Below are 19,753 nucleotides of genomic sequence, written 5' to 3'. Positions count from 1 at the left end.
AGGTTCAACGCCGAACAACAATTCTGGGGTTTGTTTATAGACATATTCTAACAGATATGCTAGCAGTCGGATAGGATGTATGTAATTATTGTATATCAATCAAACTTTAAAAATGTATCCCTAGGTCAAGATTTAATAAAATGCTACTAACAATTTAGTCTTTGGCAGTAATACAATTTTAGCATTGTATATATTCTTCGGTTTGGTACATGAACTCGTAAAACAGTTTTCCGTTAGAAAATTCTGAACCTGCACATATTAGGCATGATATAAAGTCCATCTAAACAACGAGAGAAATTTTAATATCACGCAGCCACAGTTTGTGTTGAACATGAGGTCACATTTATCAACGAGAGAGATTTAACGAGATTTTAATATCACTCAGTCACTGTTTGTGTTGAACATGAAGTCACATTTATCAACGAGAGAGATTCAACGAGATTTTGATATCACTCAGCCACTGTTTGTGTTGAACATGAGGTCACATTTATCAAAGAGAGAGATTCAACGAGATTTTGATATCACTCAGTCACAGTTTGTGTTGAACATGAAGTCACATTTATACAATGCATTGGCACGGAAATGTAACATACAATACTTACCCCTAGTGTAGTACAAAGTAAACTGTGAAGGAGATCCAAGTGTCTCCTCCTGAATCAGTTTGGAATAGGTTTCACATTCCTCTTTGACCTTTGTATACGAAAAAGAGAGACACCCTTCTTTCTCACAGTGTACTCCACAGATCGTAACACTCTGTATCCCAGTTCTTGAACTCAGTATGTATTTAGTGAGAAGAAGCGGGTTTACATTAATTACTCTGGCAAACGTGTCCCGCTTTGTCCTCATCATGGCTTCCGTTCTTACAAACAGCAAGATGAAACATATAATGTTCATTTCCATCGTCTTGCTCAAATTGTTCCACCAACTTTAACTGTTAATGCCTTACACTAATACGGCCCTCCAAATGTGTTTACTGTCAGACGTCACAGACACATAGAAATTCCATGGTACATATGTGGAAACATTGGTTGTAAAGACCGTATCTATGTGAATTATGAATGATCGATTGCTACTAAATACAATGTGATGATTTCTGTCCTGTGGGAAGGGCGTAAGAATTGTACCTGCTGTTCCAATTGTACGAAAGCCGGTTGGGACCTTTTTCGTAGAAGAAAATAATATTTTTTCGCGTTATTACGCGAATTAACTAACGCGTTACTTCGCAAAACTTTCGCGTTAAAATGCGAAACTAACGCGTTATATTGCAAAAGTAACGATTTAGTTTCGCGATATAACGCGTTAGTTTTACTGTTTCGTTATTTTCTGCTAAGAAATTGGTCCCCACCGGCTTCCGTACAATTGCATGTTCCGTAAGTACACGTATTTTAAGTACCCCTTATGCTTCTATACAGAAATGGAAAAAATCACATTCTGGAACTCTAAAATAATCAACTTAATTTTTCCCGTTGGGTTTTAAAGAAGTCTAAAAAGTACATTTATATTTCACATTATGACCAACATTTACGAAGATAGTTTTTTTTTATTAATAGTCGCCTTCCTACAAGTATATAGAATGGACAAATCGCGAATATCACAGATATCACTACAGTACCAATGACCTATAACACGACAACTGTGTCCTACATTATAGTACAACGGCCTGGAAGTACACGTATAACTGTGGTCAAAGGTCTTAGGTCTTTGTAGGAATCCTCAAGTTGTACATTGATATGGGAGTAATGTACCTGATATAGGAGAGCTCGCAGTGTCTTTTATTTCAAACTCATCAGACTATTGATTAAGACAACACCGATATATGGAAATTATCATGAAATACTTCACATTTTTTGTCACAAAAAGGGCATTACCGACATAGTTCGTTACGTATGTAGGCCAATAGTCTATTGTTAAACTTGCAACCAAATTCAACAAAGACCTTGCTAGCTGTTTTTGAGGAGCATAACGATTGCTAAAGAAAAAAAACCTATTCATTATCAAAAATATGATCACAATACGAATGCAGCCCCGAAATGACTTAGCCCGACAGTAAGAAGGTTTGATAGTTGATCACCTACATGACTTAGCCCGACAGTAAGAAGGTTTGATAGTTGATCACCTACATGTAGCCAAGCCATCAATGAATTGTTGTTTCTAAGAATTGTAGTGAAATTCGGGAATCTAACTTAACTAGGCAGATCCAAATTCTTACCAATAACCGGTATTTTGAAATAGACGGTGAAATTAAGGATCTATGTGTCGGAATAGTAAGATTTCGCTGTTTGTTGAATCAGTTCTTTCCACGTATAATAACAATGAAATAAGGCCTTTGGTCGGCCTTATTAATCAATGCGTTTTTTTTTTTTTTTTTTAACTAAAACAAAAACAAAAATACCCAACAATGAAGGCTTGGAATTCTCTTCTGAGAAGAAAAATACAAAAGAATGTAAGATTTATATTGTGGAATGTTTTATTGCAAAATGATTTCTTGTCATATATCAAGCATACTTATAACATGATGGGGAATCTCAAGATCGTATAAACAAATTCATACCCAATATAATTTCTGTCAGCTCTAGCACAGCTTCATGTCGGTATGCTTTCAGTAGGGTTACCACTTCATATCGTTTGTACAGATAGTAGTGTTAGCATAGTTAAATTATGATACCAGAATAGCAAAACAGTATGATACAAGTATATAAACCGTATGATAGTAGTATGGTAACAGTAAACCAGTTCTGCTACAGTATAACACAAGTATAGTTACAGCAAAATACCAGTATAGATACAGTACAATACCAGTATAGTTACAGTATAACATCAGTATAGCTACAGTATGATACCAGTATGGTTACAGTATAAAACCAGTATAGTTACAGTATAACACCAGTATAGCTACAGTATAATACTAGTATAGATACAGTACAATACCAGTATAGTTACAGTATAAAACCAGTATAGTTACAGTATAATACTAGTATAGTTACAGTTTAATACCAGCATAGTTACAGTATTATACCAGTATAGTTACAGTATAATACCAGTATAGTTACAGTATAACACCAGTATAGCTAGAGTATGATACCAGTATAGATACAGTATAATACCAGTATAGTTACAGTATAAAACCAGTATAGTTACAGTATAATACTAGTATAGTTACAGTTTAATACCAGTATAGTTACAGTATAATACCAGTATAGTTACAGTATAACACCAGTATAGCTACAGTATAATACTAGTATAGTTACAGTCACAGTATAATACCAGTATAGTTACAGTATAATACCAGTATAGTTATAGTATGATACCAGTATAGTTACAGTATAAAACCAGTATGGTTACAGTATAATACCAGTATAGTTACAGTATAATACCAGTATAGTTACAGTATAATACCTTTATAGTTACAGTATAATACCTTTATAGTTACAGTATAATACCAGTATAGTTACAGTATAATACCAGTATAGTTACAGTATAATACCAGTATAGTTACAGTCACAGTATAATACCAGTTTAGTTACAGTATTATACCAGTATAGTTACAGTATAATACCCGTATAGTTACAGTATAATACCAGTATAGTTACAGTATAAAACCAGTATAGTTACAGTATAACACCAGTATAGCTACAGTATAATACTAGTATAGTTACAGTCACAGTATAATACCAGTATAGTTACAGTATAATACCAGTATAGTTACAGTATGATACCAGTATAGTTACAGTATAAAACCAGTATGGTTACAGTATAATACCAGTATAGTTACAGTATAATACCAGTATAGTTACAGCATAATACCAGTATAGTTACAGTATAATACCAGTATAGTTACAGTATAATACCAGTATAGTTACAGTATAATACCAGTATAGTTACAGTCACAGTATAACACCAGTATAGTTACAGTATAATACCAGTATAGTTACAGTATAATACCAGTATAGTTACAGTCACAGTATAACACCAGTATAGTTACAGTATAATACCAGTATAGTTACAGTATAATACCAGTATAGTCACAGTATAATACCAGTATAGTTACAGTATAATACCTTTAAAGTTACAGTATAACACCAGTATAGTTACATTATAATACCAGTATGATACCAGTACAATAACAGTATAATACCAGTACAGTAAATCAATAAGATACATGTACTAGCATAGCTACAGTAATATCTCCGTACATATTATAGAACCGGTTTTACATCCTTCCATTATAATAATACATCGTGTGTTAATGACTGTGGTGAATCAATATTTCATCAATATATACATATTAAACGATTTTAGCTAGCTTCTCCACATAATAAAACTTGTTTGAGTGGACACCTGTATATAGCGGACACCTGTATACAACGGGCACCTCTATACAGCGGATACCTATTTTCCGACAATGGCAATAAGAGTTAACTCCCCTTTACTGGTTGATTTCAAACATTCATGATGACTTGAAAGGTTCGGTGAGAGTAAAAAGCAGTTACTAGTTTGATGCCGAGATGCCCAATGACAACACTAGACTTCATTTAATGACGTTACTTCTTTATTATGATAACTTCTTGTGTTTTAACAAAACGATACCACAAGGATAGGGGTCACGTGCCCAACCACGAGGGAGATTTTCTCCGGGGACACCAGTTTCCTCCCACACTTCGTACGCTTCTATCTAGGACCAACAAGCTGATCAATATAAGTAGATATAACTTTTTTTTTTGCAATTTTTGTAAAATAAATAAAGTTTACATTTATCTATTGACCAAACGCGGCTCATTTGAAGGTTAATGTAAGAAGCAAATCCAGTGATATTTTACACGGCTATAAATCATTATTCTGTGGCAATGGAACAAACGTAATGACTAACTATGGATATTTCTGTTGGCATGTGGTTTTCTTAGCTGCTTGCTAATTTAGGCAAAACATGCGTAAAATGCAAGTTTCAGGAGAACACAGTTATCTGATATGGCTCACGTATACTCACGAGTGTCTATAGCAGGTAGTAGTGACATTTGTTTGACAGGATTTTAATTAATAAAAACATAAAAATTGATTCTGTTTTGACCTTGAAATGCTAATGGCGGCTGGGAATAATGTTGCACAAATATGGCATATAGGACTGCATTTTAGTTCATAAAAATGCCCTTAAATGTGGCCCCTATTATTATTGAGACATCTGAGCACAACAAGTAGAATGTTTCTGAGACTAGTATTTAATTAAACTGTGGAGTAGGGACGATATATCAGTACAGGACTATTCTAAGAAATCTGCATATTCTATCTCAAACCCTGCGGTTGAACTCTTTCCTAAAATAATCTTCTGACTATGTTCAGAGTTATTTATAGTGTATAATAAGAGCAAGCATTTTTGGGGGTTGAAATGGCTCCGTATAAGCCATAGTTGTGTGATATCATTCATAATCACCATTTGTGCAATATGTGTGAGCCGCAGGAGCTGATGGTGCATTTTTGGATGTTTTGCCAAATTTAACAAGCAATTAAACAAAATACAATGCCCATATTTCGCCATGATACCTACTAACGATTGGTCAAGTTACTACTGGTACTACCAGAGTAGCTATTAAGAGGGGTGTAAAATATCACTGGATATGCTATTAATAAACCTTAAAACGAGGCAACTGTTAATGCCGAGACGTTCAAGTACGAAACTATATGCTTAGTTTAGATATCAAAATAGGACGATCAAAAGGTATACCTACATGTAGAATTGATCAAGGTAGTTAAGGAGATGAATTGCAATACATAAATTGAACATGCTCTACGTTGATATAATTATCTGGATGTAGCGACCCGGATGTAACATGTAGGTTGGAGTATGACTAGATTTTAAAGAATTTATTAACAGCTGATACCAAACAGTTAAGGTTTCGTATGTCATAACCAACATACAACAACTGTACACAGGCAATATTTCTTCACGTGAATTTCACGTGAATATTTTTTTCACGTGAAATTAACCTGAAACAAATTCACGTGAAATTCACGTGAATTTTTTCATGTGAATTTCCCTTTTTTGCCCTTTTCACGTGAAATTCACGTGAAAAATTTCACGTGAATTTCACGTGAAGGAATATTGCATGTGTAGTAGATTGTTGTCATCAGTATCGAAAACGTGATAGTCACACATGTACACGAGGACGTGTTTTACGTATTCTATCCTAACGGTAAATAATGATGTATTAAATACAAAAAAACACCATTTTTTCAACTGAACTAGCAAGCTGTCACATGCCAATACAGTTACTGTACGAAGTATGTACTCTTGATAAGTATTTGTTTTATACATTTTAATGTTCCCTCTGTTCCACACGTTCAAGGTGCCCTGACTCTCGCCGCCAATAACACAGACATATACAGTGTATGCTATAATTTCCATTCTATCAAATGTCCATTTTCAAGTTTCTAGATGTACATTGTTTGTACGTCTTTTCTCCATAACGAAAATGGGTGTCGAGGACGAATTCCTGTCTTCTCTGTAGAGAGGATTTGTGTCGAGGACGAAATCATGTCTTCTCTGTAGAGAGGATGGGTGTCGAGGACGAAATCCTGTCTTCTCTGTGGAGAGGATAGGTGACGAGGATTCATCTTTTGAATAGACATTTGATGCTTAAATGCATATTTTTGTTTTTTATTTTTCCTCCCTTGGGTTTTCTTCTTCGCTTCTTAAACTGCTTTTGTAAACAATAAATAGAGATTTCTTCTTGGTGCTATTTCAATGTTGATGATATTTTAATACATAATAACAAACAATATCATTCAATACTCTCACAAATACATTTTGTACACTCAAGAATTTGTTAAATTACTCAACGAGGAAACAGAAACAAAATGAATAAATGATTGTTAATGTTTATGAAACACGTTGATAATAGTTTCTTATTAACGAAGCGATCACACAAAAGCAGATGTTCAATCATTCATAGTCGTAGATGCGCTTTGAACTTTGCGAATCCTTTACATTTAATATACTTGTGGTATATACGCAAATGCGATGAAGACCGCAAATAATACGGTAGCATTTATTCGATGATATTTGAGAATAGTATATTGTGATGTCGAGAAAAACTGGAAGTGAACTTATGAGAAAAATCAACATTGTTTACTTTCAACTAATCAATATTTAGCAACACTTTTCACGCGCACACATGTTTCTCACGCGCATTCGGTATCAACAATAAGGAATATATTTTCTTTATTCTGGAATTTTATTCTGAAATTCACAATTTTAAATATGAAAATTTCACACAAATCAAACAACAAACTTGCATATATCATACAAACACTCTCGCTCCCTCTGTACACAATATATACATACATATCCTTCTGTTAGGACACGTGTTACTCCCACATGTATTGAAACGAAAAGCCATAATATTCAACAACATCTTACATTATATACAATATATGAATTCACCTCTAAATTGCTATTATATAATCTTGATTAATGAAATAATGGAGCTCTCGATAATTACCGTAACACAGAATTTTCTTCATTCTAAAACATATTTTTAATCAAATCAAAACGATACATAAAGGACAGAAACCGTTGCTTAAAAGGCGAGAAATTCTATACTTTAAACAACAAATTTAAATGAAGATCTTAGACCCGAAATACAACCCACTTTCCGTATATATTGTAGTTAGCATTAGGAAATCCATTTAACTGACACCATTCAACATTGACGATGTTTTGGTGAGTATCACAGTTGACACAGGGACATGATACAAATTTCCACCCCACGGTATATACAATGCGTCATAAAATTCAAAGTATGGATCGTGTTTTGTTGCCAAGCCCCTATGGCCGTAGCCGGGTTACAGTGCACGTCGTCACGTCACATCTGTGTGATGTCATGTGATCAACAAACTACTGTTTCTAAATATAGGACACCGATGATGTTTCAAATATGTCGAAGTGGCCAGATTTAGATTTCAAAATTATCCTTCACAATACAATAAAAATCAAAAATTAAAATTAAACAGAATGCAGAATACTAAGAATAAAAGAGGATTCAATAAATGTCACATTAATGTGTAAGGTTGATGAAGCGTGACGTTCAGGCTCATCCATATCCAAATATATTAATATGTCTCGGAAAGGACCTGTATAGGCTTAGCCTGTTGTCCAATCCATTTTTATATCTAAATTCTATCTCTATTATGAAATATTGTATGTAGCTTAATTCAAATGTTTGATTGAATAAAACATTTTGAAATGAAAAGGTAATATGTCGAAAGTGGAAACTCGTTAGCTTAAACTCGTTGTTCAGATTAAAGAGTCTTTCTGGTTAATGAATCGCGTATTGAGTCCAGGTTTTTAAGTTTCAGATATAATAAAAAGGATTATATTTTTCTTAGTTATGCAAATTAATGATGACAATTTTTTTCTCTTCCATTTTAAAAACTATTAAAAGAACAAATCAATAATTGATGTATCGCAAAACTTACATTAAAGATTGAATTCTCATCAGAAACACACTGTCAATGTGCAGGGTTTTGTTTGTTTATAAAAAGGTACAGACAAATCGGTAAACAAAAAAGGTCTATCAGTGTATCGGATAACAACACAGTTATACACCCAGTATTAAGGTGTTTCCCTTTGGGCACACATTGCGGTAGAATGATGCAAGCTTTCCCGACAGGAAATGATATTCATAGTTACATTATGCGTTAATCGCCATCAGAACCGTTCAACCACGTTTTCCTTTCCTAAAATTGGTGTGGTGTAATTATCAAATCATAGTCGTTACTTTCCTTGTCTGTAAACTCCTGCAGCGATTTTCTCATTTAGTCCATTTGCGTTCTTCGAGCATTTACTAACTCGAAATGATAATTTATGAGTGTTGATTTTAGTATAAGATGAATACATATTCCATAACAGGTACACGTTTTCTATTCCACCTTGTCAAATAAGTCCTTCCGACTCTGGAATTAGATTCTTCTGACACCAACTTACATAAAATGAAGCACACGACGAAACGAATTCAAATGCAATCCTTTCTTATTCCAGCTTTCCTTGTTGATTTTCTGTCCATCATTGTTTATTTAGATTACAGAAGTCTATGGCTATCCAATATATATTCCTACTTTCACTTTCTCTGTTAGGAATATCTACTGAGATGACAGCTCAATCCGGTAGTCTGATTTCGTTCTTCGAGCCGTCACTGTCTCGAAATGATAATTTATTAGTGTTGAAAGAGTTGTCATAATACAACGACAACCAATGGCACAAAATGGCGTAAGGGTAGATAACTCTCGATGATATAATGTATTAAAGAGGCGTGGTGTTAATGAGAACTAGTGTCACAAGCAAGCACGTTATCCGAATGGCCGTAGAATACGTAAGAGGTGTCCCGGAAGATTCTGAAATAGGAGCACCTAGAAAATAAAAGAGATAAATACTTCAATGTCCTTCAGAAACTGCAGTAGTCACTTTCGGGTTTAGGTAACGAATTCCGCTGAAAGAGGAAGCCCTACAGAAATATTATATAAGTATTTACGTACTCTAAATGTACCTACCGAGAATAATAAACAATAGCTTTTTATCTGAATGTCCAACGTAGGCAATAATAATTTCTGATTTCGTAGCTCTGACATGATCCAAGATGGTAATTCGTATTATATACATGTAACGTATATCATTAGCAGTAAGCATTTATGTACATTTTCAATTACGTATATATATATTATATTTGGAAATGGATTAATATAAGTCTTTTTAAAAACTTGTTTTGGATTCTATCCCTGTATATTTTGTCTGTATTAATGTAATCATTTATGATATTGATGTTGGAATGAATAAAATTTATCTTATTTTAATATCATGTATTTCCATTATAGGTTATGACTTCCGTTTCAGAGGAATCTATATGTTGCTATGGAGATATTATGAATATTACATGTAATGTACGCATCTCATGAATAGATTTAAATATTCTAGCGGCCTTACTGAGGACATTACTTCCACTGAGGAGCATACCCCCGGGGTCGACGGTGTGTGGCGTCCGGGAAGGCGGGAAACACTGATCTGCGCGTGGTTGGAGTGGCGATATCACGTGGCCGGGAAGGTGATTGACGAGGATACTCTGAAATGAAAGTCAACAACATGGTGAAATTTGTCATTTATACAACCTAATGATATGTGATACAATATCGAAACACCAAAGACGTTAGTGTAAAATTTCAAGAGCTTGAAAAAAAAGTGAACCATACTTTAGGTGTCAGTGAATGCGAACTTGTGTTTAGCAGACACGTTCACCATACATTTCTTTCTCGTTTATGTCTCTGTTTCCTTCATGCATTATCCCAGCACCCCTCAACACGCAAATGACCAAACACTCCAAAGCTTTAAGCTACTATCACTTGCCATATAAGATCATCTCCTCCACATCCTCCCCGTATGCGTTTGAAGAGTAACAACTGTAGATCCCATAGTCGTTTGGCTGTATATTAATGATATGGAGGTTAAGGGTCACGGTGTGGGGGCCTTCATTGTAAACTTCCATTCTGAACTTCCCGGACCTGTTTTGCAGTTCTTTACCGTTCCGAAGCCACATACTCGTTGTCATTGGCGACGCACTTATGATACATTCAAGAATTGTTTCCTTTCCTAAAAACTGGCCCATTCGATTAACACGCAGCATAACTTCCGGTGGGACTATAGTAGAAGATGGGTGAAACAGATTTCAACAATTTTGGACACGTCATGATTTAATGTTTGGGGTACATGATTTAAATTAATCATATTAATTAATATAAGTATTTAAGTATAGTCTTTATGATAGGTGTCGTGGTAACTTTCTCAATTATTTACTTACAGACGACGGCGACGTTGATTTCCCGGGACACAGAATGACCCACATCGTTGTAGGCGACGCACTCGAACGTGCCGTCACAAAACCGTGACACGTTGTGTATCACCAAAATCTCTCCGGGCTCCACAATGGCTGCAATGATACCCGGATGTAACAACAACAGGAATACAACAGACATAAATTATGGCCAGTGCATATCTACATTTAAGTTACACAGGGACAGATATAGATATTCAACAAACACGGGAAACTGACGACAATACCAGTATACAGATACAGAGAGGAAATAACATAAATAATGGCGACAACAAAGACAATGAGAAACAGAAGAAAGAAATGACGCGTACGGGGGTAAATAAGGAAAAATGTAAATAGAAGGGTTGGATAGTCAAGGTGAATAAAGTGACAAAGATAGAGTGAGACGGGGGTAAAATCAGGCAAAAATGTAGAAAGGAAGGGTTGGATAGCCAAGGTGAATATATAGAGAGACCAAGATACAAATGTACTCAGACGGGGGTAAAATCAGGCAAAAATGTAGAAAGGAAGGGTTGGATAGTCAAGTTGAATAGAGAGACAAAGCTAGACTCAGACAAAAAGAAAGAAGAAAACAAAAGAAAAATTAATTATTTACTACAAATCAACAACCTTGAATAAATATTATATATTTGATGAAAACTGTGTTTTGATACTAAAAAGCATGGGCTACACATATATTATGTGCTATAGTGATGAGGTAGCGTATAGGAACATGTGCTAAGTTATATGTATATTGATACACAGATATACAGGTGTGTCGGTATAATTGTGTCTCGTGAAGGCTTTCCTGTATTTGACGCCGTCAATAATATAACCTACATAAACAATGATGCTCCTGAATCGTCTTTTCCAAGATATTTACATTTTGTATATTACTATGAAGAACATACAGTAAGTTACACACAAAAATTTAATCACTTAAAAAATATTACTATTACTATCAGCAAGACTAAAACTAAATAATTCCAAATACGAAATTAGCCTTAAGGATTACTGCTTGGAATCAGATTTGTTTCCGGAAAAAGAAAAGTAGAAATTTTCACTGTTTTGGCTCTTCAAGCAACATTTTGTTATTGTGGAAAAGCTCTCAATACAGTCGACTAAATATTGCAATAGATCAGTCAAAGGCACGTTAATATTGCTGAATAATTAATTGTATTTATCTAGTTTTTAGAAACAGTGGCGTATTTCATATGTACTTCACTAATTTTGCAACTTGATTTTACAACTTGAAATCGGATACTTCAAACTTTATTTTAATCAATAAACGGCACAAAATAAATCAATACGATGCCATAGTTAGAGCTGTCCCCTTTTTGAACGACGAATAAGGTGAAATTCGGTGTCTAAATAATGAAGGTTTTCCTATTCTTTTGAAATAGAAGACCATTCCAGTTTTAAGAATGCTGCCCAGAACCTCCAATATCCCCGTCGCACGATCGCGATTTAGCCAGCGTACAACAATGTACGATAATGTACGCTGTGTACGTTGACTATTACCAGGATGGTAAAGCACACCGGTATACAATGGCATAAGTTGTCGTACGTTGAGGTCACCGTATTTCCAACCTATGCGTAACGAGCTCCTGGCGTATTGCCAGCGTTAATTACTAACGATAGTCTAACTTGTACATGGCGTGTGGCAGCGAATCAAAGATAACCCACGTGATAGCCTATAAAGTACACATTAAAACATCCAAGAAGTGTGCTTGCTGTAGGCGTAGACGTAGACGTAATAGGGATGGATCGCACATCACCATCAGTCTTTGGAGGCGATGTTAGAGCCCTATGCTGTCTGTGTATACTCAATTTGACGTCCATCTCACTAGGCCCCTGGAACAAAGTCTTTGTTCTTATTTTCTACGCAATTAATCTGCTTGGACTGTAGCCTTATGCACATGGTCCTCAAGAGGTTTTGCAGGATCAAACCTGTTATGAGAATGAACAGTGGAAGGGTAATTTTGCATGTTACTCAAATGACACTGAATCTCTTAACTAGGAAGTCGAACGCATTTTCCTACTAATTTCCGAGCTCTAGAAAGTGAGTAGTTCAAGATGCGTAGCTCATTCGTAAAACCCGGAATGCTAAATCGCTTCATCATGGTCAACAGTGAAGGCATCGTCACAAATGAAGAAGTATGACACATCCAGAGGTCGTTGGAGAGAAGTTCAGGATCAGGGAAACATAGAGTACTGTCTCCAGCGCATTCCTTCATCTCATAGTCATTGTGAATCTCTAATCAGCATCTACAAGCGGTAATAGAACAAAGGAGTGGTATCCTTTATCGTTGAAATACAGGGATCCACGGTTTAGAGCACAGCGTCAGGCCACGTGCTTTCCATCAAAGTACCATCTTTCAAAGAACTTGTCAGCTAAGACACGCCTACCATCAGAAGTATTTGGACAAACCAGAAACTCAACCACGTATTCATCAATAATGGTTTCACATGCGTCTCTGACTTCTTAGGACTTGATTTTAGTGAGGGACTCTCCATCTACACTTCATGGAAACATAATTGTTCCCAGAGGCAAGGCAACGTAATGGCAGGGAAATGTTTCATCCAAGGTCATAACACATCTCTATAATAGGTGTACCGATGGGTAATCCTTGGACCAAGGCTGGCTAGCAGCTCCTCGATCATAGCTGGTGGCATACGCATGAAGTTAGCGAAATCTGCATGGTCCTCATTACCGAGTTCCATCATTAGCTGGTCATATAAGTGAACCTGCTGTCGACTACCAATTCATGTTCTCCCCAAGTTCCTAGATCCTTAATTACATGTAATTGTTACACTGTCATATCAATGAGGTCTTACTGATGTTGGAGTAAAGCAATTTGGTTTACTCTTAGCCTTGCCTGATCCTGCACCTCTTTGGTGACGTTTATTCAAAATGGAATCTTTAAAAATACTGACGGGTTCCTTGAGTGACCGCCAATTTAGATACTAGTTCCCCCAAAACGCTGTCAATACGCCATTTTACGCAACCTGCTAGTTAGAAACATAGTAACATAGAAACAAAGTAAAATGTTGGTAGTACGCGGGACGCGTCAGATACATATAGTGTACGTCATCATATAAACTTCTTAACGTTTAGACATGTTATCTATTAGTTATCCATACGTTCAGGACAAGTTGTAATCACGTTATATGAACGTTCAACTCGTAACGGATACGGCATGTACATGCCCTAATTTGGAAGAAAAAAAAAGTCAAACGATCAGAGTATGCCAGCGTTCTTGGAAAAAGTTATCATACTTCCTGGGAATGAGTTTTACTAATTGTAAAGGTGTGACAGGGCCAACCGACACATCCGATGTTCATTATCTCTGACACACAGGGAGTGTCAGTTTTACTTTATTTGAATCTAGAACCACAAAACGTCTGAAAATGTGCTAAACACACTAGGGAAAGTACAAATACACGTACTTCCTTTGATAGGGTGACTGGATGATATTGTTACCATAAGGAGCATCTCATAGTATTAAAAATTCTGAAAACTGCAAATATATTTAAAATCTCAAAATGAATATTTTTCAACGCGTATAACCGAAACTTGTTTAATTATTTGTAATTGATCTGCGTCAAATACAGGGAACCTGCAATGAACCTGAGTGAGGCCTACCGCTGCCTTTATAGAACTTCCGGTCAGGCGAACAACTACCTTTCTTCTCAGCCGAGTCGTAGTACTGGGTCTGTTTGTACCATAAGATCGTAGGGGGAGGGACACCGGTAGCGTTACAGATCAGCTCAACCGTGTCCCCCTCACTGACCGTCATGTCTCGACTTGACCATTCGTCAATTATCTTTGTAGGCACTGTAAGATCAAAGTTAAATTTGAAGATAAAAAAATGCATAATAAAATTTGTATTGAATTTTGAACAGCTCAAAGGCGCTGAAATATCACGAGTTCACTACACCTGACAAAATTTGTGTTTTAAACATCTTGGTCAAGTTTTTCATCGATAATGGTCAGTTTTATCGGAATAGATAATGTTAACTTTCAATTGTTTGGACATCAAGATTAGGAAAAGCAATAGCAAATTCCAGTTTGTTAGAATTAAAAAATAATGTTGGAATGTATCAAATGATTCGAAAATCTAAAGTTAATTTCTTGAAAAACAAGACATCTATATGTTTCAGCAAATTTGAGGTTATTCAAGCATCTTAAACCCCTCTCAGTAACTAATATCCCCCTGCCATCGCTAATGACATTTGAGAACGTATCCCAAACGTATGTTACAATCCTCACTTCTGGTCAAATATTTTTGAAAATTCATTTTTTCCCCTCGAAACCTAATCGTCAATTAAGTAAAACCCCTCTATGCTCCCCTTCCCTCCACTGTGATATTAGCTACTGATTGTAACACATGTACATATATATGTAATTAGAAGCTGATTATTTTTTTTAAGTGCCACCATAACTCATAACAACAATACAAACTGAAATATGACAGCCTACATACCTTGCACCTCCAGAAACACGTGCTTTTCCTGAACGGGTTCCGTATTAATACTGCACGTGTATTCACCTCTATCCTCGTAACCTACACTCCTTATATGGAGATTCCATTCACGTTCAAAATGTCTTTCTACACTAATGCGCATGTCATCAATGATACGTTGATCAAGTCGTGATAGCACTGTTTTCTGGGGGTTCATCCACACCACCTGTAGAATAGAGAGGTAGGGCGAGTTACATCATACCTGTACCGTGTACTAAATGTACCAACTACCTGTAGAATAGAGAGGTAGGGCGAGTTACATCATACCTGTACAATATACTAAATGTACACACCACCTGTAGAATAGAGAGGTAGGGCGAGTTACATCATACCTTTACTGTGTACTAAATGTACACACCACCTGTAGAATAGAGAGGTAGGGCGAGTTACATCATACCTGTACAATATACTAAATGTACCAACCACCTGTAGAATAGAGAGGTAGGGCGAGTTACATCATACCTGTACAATATACTAAATGTACACACCACCTGTAGAATAGAGAGGTAGGGTGAGTTACATCATACCTTTACTGTGTACTAAATGTACCAACCACCTGTAGAAAAGAGAGGTAGGGCGAGTTACATCATACCTGTACCGTGTACTAAATGTACACACCACCTGTAGAATAGAGAGGTAGGGCGAGTTACATCATACATGTACAATATACTAAATGTACACACCACCTGTAGAATAGAGAGGTAGGGCGAGTTACATCATACCTGTACAATATACTAAATGTACACACCACCTGTAGAATAGAGAGGTAGGGCGAGTTACATCATACCTGTACAATATACTAAATGTACACACCACCTGTAGAATAGAGAGGTAGGGCGAGTTACATCATACCTTTACTGTGTACTAAATGTACACAAAACCTGTAGAATAGAGAGGTAGGGCGAGTTACATCATACCTGTACCGTGTACTAAATGTACACACCACCTGTAGAATAGAGAGGTAGGGCGAGTTACATCATACCTTTACTGTGTACTAAATGTACCAACCACCTGTAGAATAGAGAGGTTTGGTTTGGTTTGGTTTATTTTGTTTAACGTCCTATTAACATCTAAGGTCATTTAAGGACGGCCTCCCGTGCATGCGACATGTATGAGTGTGGTGAGTGCGTATGTGTGTTTTGAGAGGCTACGGTATGTTCGTATTAAGTCTTCTTGTGATAGGCCGGAACTTTTGCCGATATAAAGTGCTATCTCACTGAAGCATACTGCCGAAGACACCCAGCACCACAAGAGGTAGGGCGAGTTACATCATACCTGTACTGTGTACTAAATGTACCCACTACCAGGACTTAGCACGAGCTTCATCCAAGACTTAAATCACAACGGAAATGCGCCAGTTAATTCTAAATACCTGTACTGGTACCACCAGTCGTTTATTAACTACAAACTAGTTTTTTTTATTGAATCTAAGTAATATCAAAATTTTCAGATTTACAAACGTTCGTTGATTTCCGACAAATGATTCGGATATTCAAATTTCCACGACAAACAACGAACAACATTGCCGTCTTTTTGCGTATATCAATACACAGACTTTAAAGAAGCCATCTCTAAACGATTTATACTCCACCCGGCTCCTTTTGGGAGGAGGAAGTTTATGTGGCCGTTTACATCAGAGGTGTAAACGTTTTACAGTTTTATACTCTTTATGGGTTCGTGTTTTCAACAAAATTGCTTTAACTTTATATTTTTTTAATACCACATCAAATCAACCGTAATACCAAATGAAGACCGGATTGAACCTCATTCTAGGTGGGCAGACTTGAACTACACTATAATTACAGCCGTCTCTGGAGACCGGTAAAAACTATCTATCAGCTGTTCTAAAGTAATTTCTGAACATATTTTACCAAGGTTAACGTAAGCAAGTGTGCTTTTGGAAAATATTTTATAAATATATTTCTCTATGGTATACATGTTTACTGATATACGCACATGGAAACAATTATAAGCAGTAAGACTTAAATGATAAACACATCATCCAACATAAAACTAATAACATAGGTATCGATTTTGAGTTGTATACTGGGTTTCCAAAACGTTAAACGGTTGAAACATTTTTATAAAGCTACAAAGTTATTCATGACATAATGTCATATCATGATTTCAAGCCACACTTGTTTAAATGTTTCATGGGAAGGTTCATTACATCACACGCCAAAATCTTTAGAATTACTCATTAAATCATATCTTTATAGAATATGGGCAGAACTTTTATAGGAGAGGGCAATATTAGCGCCACCGGAAGCTGTCATTTTCCTGTATCTTACAAATGGGTAATATACAAGACGTGATTGAGCGTGTGTTTGGCAGTACCTTTACACAAAAGATCAAATAATCCTCGGGGATAGAAAGACACGTGGTATGTAGTGCAGCATTAATGGACGGGACCGCTTACGCATTAACTAAATTAAAAGACAACGACTCTGTACGCTAGAACAAACTGGTAATGGATGATGGAGCCATTTCTTCGTATATCTATTGATACAATTAGTTATTTTGACAAATAATACATCTGTGGCTTGTGGGGGTTTCCAGGGGCCAGCACGATCGATGAGACTAACCAAATATCCACTTGAAAGCTTTTAAACAAGGTTTGATGGTGTCTGAATACGAAAGCTTAAATGGATCACCCGTCGGGATCAATCGTAAGCTTTCGGGTCTTTCCGGCAAGTTAGTGTAGAGATACTTTTACAATAGAGTCTTTACCATGGCAAACAGATTTTGATCAGTACATTTTGTACATTAGTGACTTTGAGATATACTGCGGTTAATTTGGAAGACCAACTGCTTAATGATGAACACTTGATTGACGCACTTTTCCTGAAACATTACCCTGGTACATAGAGCGTCCTGTGCCAGTCCAGAAATGGGTGAAGCTGGTCATTTGAAGCCAGTATGATAAGGCTGGTGTTTGATATTCTATGTTTACGGCGACATGGTGATCGTCGTCGGTGAGACAACCGTGGCATTAGTCATGCAAGATATTAACCAGTACTTTTTATCGGATTATGGATTGTCCTATGATTTTTTGTCTTTGGGTGAAAAGATTGACATAAATCGCCGAGTCTGAGTAGCAAGTGACGGTCATATCGCATGTCGTTTAGTGAGGTAGCCACAAGCTACTACTAAGCGACTCCGCCTACAAGGGACCTATCAAACAAACCTTTCTTCGGATGAAATCAGAGAAGATTGTTTATGGATAGTTTTGCTTTCGTTTCTCGTTGTAGATTTGTTCATGTTCAAGGCGAAAAGGATAGTTTTCGTCGCGGGCCACTATTGTAACTTCACATTTGTTGCATGGTTGCAACAACTGTCATTTTCGGCCACCGTAGTGGGCCGCTGAGTACATTGTTTATAACAATATTAAGACACATTAAGAAAGTTTATTGATGGAATTCTTAACAGTTCTGGTTGTAAATCGTAAGATAAGCGGAATCCATTAGTAATGAATTGTCAATAATGGGCAATCCTTTTTTATCGTCATCGGTAGAGACAATGCGTTTTTCGTCCTCTCTGGGATCTATCAATCTAAACATACAGAAAAGGGATCAACATTGTTTCGATTTTGCGTCAATAATTTAATAAAGTCAGCACAAACAGTCAGGCGTCTGTTTTAGAACTGTAATGATTAGGCTGTGTACGAGTACATCCTGTGCCAAATCTAATAACGCACTGTCGAGGATTCATACAGCTAATTACCACTCGCTAGAAAGAGGGAATGAGAAAAATCATAAACCAGATAAAAAAAAATAAAAAATAAATAAAATAAAAGATAGAAAATACAACAATATATAATAAACACGCATAATATATACAGTATATAGATCAAACGGAGAGGATATAGGAACAAGTTTTAAAGATATTTTACCCAGAGTGGGCAGATTAAAACGTATTCGAAATAACCGATTCGCAGTATTTAAATTCACATAAGTAAGGACTTGTATTAAAGAAGAAAAAAAAAAATCCGGAGCCGTCAATATTTTCTTATCCTCTCCCTTCCCGGAACTCGAATTCATTTGGAACGATCATTGTTTTTGAAAGGTAGTTGTTACCTATGGTAGGTTTTGCTGCCAAACCTCGCCTTATCATGGACATTAAAACAGTTTGATGAATGTTCTATACTCGATTTCATAACTCATCAAGATTTTAATTTCCATTTTGTTGCCAGTACACAGTAGTTTGTGGAGTTGTCCGTTATCTAGAAGTTCATTCGGATAACCTCGACATGGTAGGTTAAAACGTGTCTGAAGCTAGGATTGAAAATCAAATTGAATCAACCAATGGCTTTTCCCATAACAACGCAATGTTTTCGACATAGGTGTAACGGGCTTTTACACGTATACATTCCTAAAA

General features: G+C 36.1%; 1 protein-coding gene across 1 annotated transcript in view; it reads right to left on the bottom strand.

The window, feature by feature from the left end:
• Nucleotides 1-6,614: 6,614 nt before the first annotated feature.
• Nucleotides 6,615-19,753, bottom strand: part of LOC117334723 (opioid-binding protein/cell adhesion molecule homolog) — a 115,671-nt gene continuing 102,532 nt past the window's right edge. Inside the window, exons 3-8 of the mRNA XM_033894515.1 lie at nucleotides 15,338-15,542; nucleotides 14,536-14,688; nucleotides 10,839-10,967; nucleotides 10,388-10,678; nucleotides 9,971-10,106; nucleotides 6,615-9,399 (exon numbers count right to left, since the gene is read on the bottom strand). Coding sequence (XP_033750406.1) covers nucleotides 9,979-10,106; nucleotides 10,388-10,678; nucleotides 10,839-10,967; nucleotides 14,536-14,688; nucleotides 15,338-15,542 — 906 coding nt within the window. The 3' untranslated portion in view covers nucleotides 6,615-9,399; nucleotides 9,971-9,978. The remainder of the gene's footprint in view (nucleotides 9,400-9,970; nucleotides 10,107-10,387; nucleotides 10,679-10,838; nucleotides 10,968-14,535; nucleotides 14,689-15,337; nucleotides 15,543-19,753) is intronic.

Source organism: Pecten maximus, chromosome 9 (genome assembly GCF_902652985.1).
Source record: "Pecten maximus chromosome 9, xPecMax1.1, whole genome shotgun sequence".
In the NCBI taxonomy this organism is placed as follows: Eukaryota; Metazoa; Mollusca; class Bivalvia; order Pectinida; family Pectinidae; genus Pecten; species Pecten maximus.
Note: the sequence above shows the minus strand (reverse complement) of the source record. Positions and strands in the feature narration are given on the sequence as shown.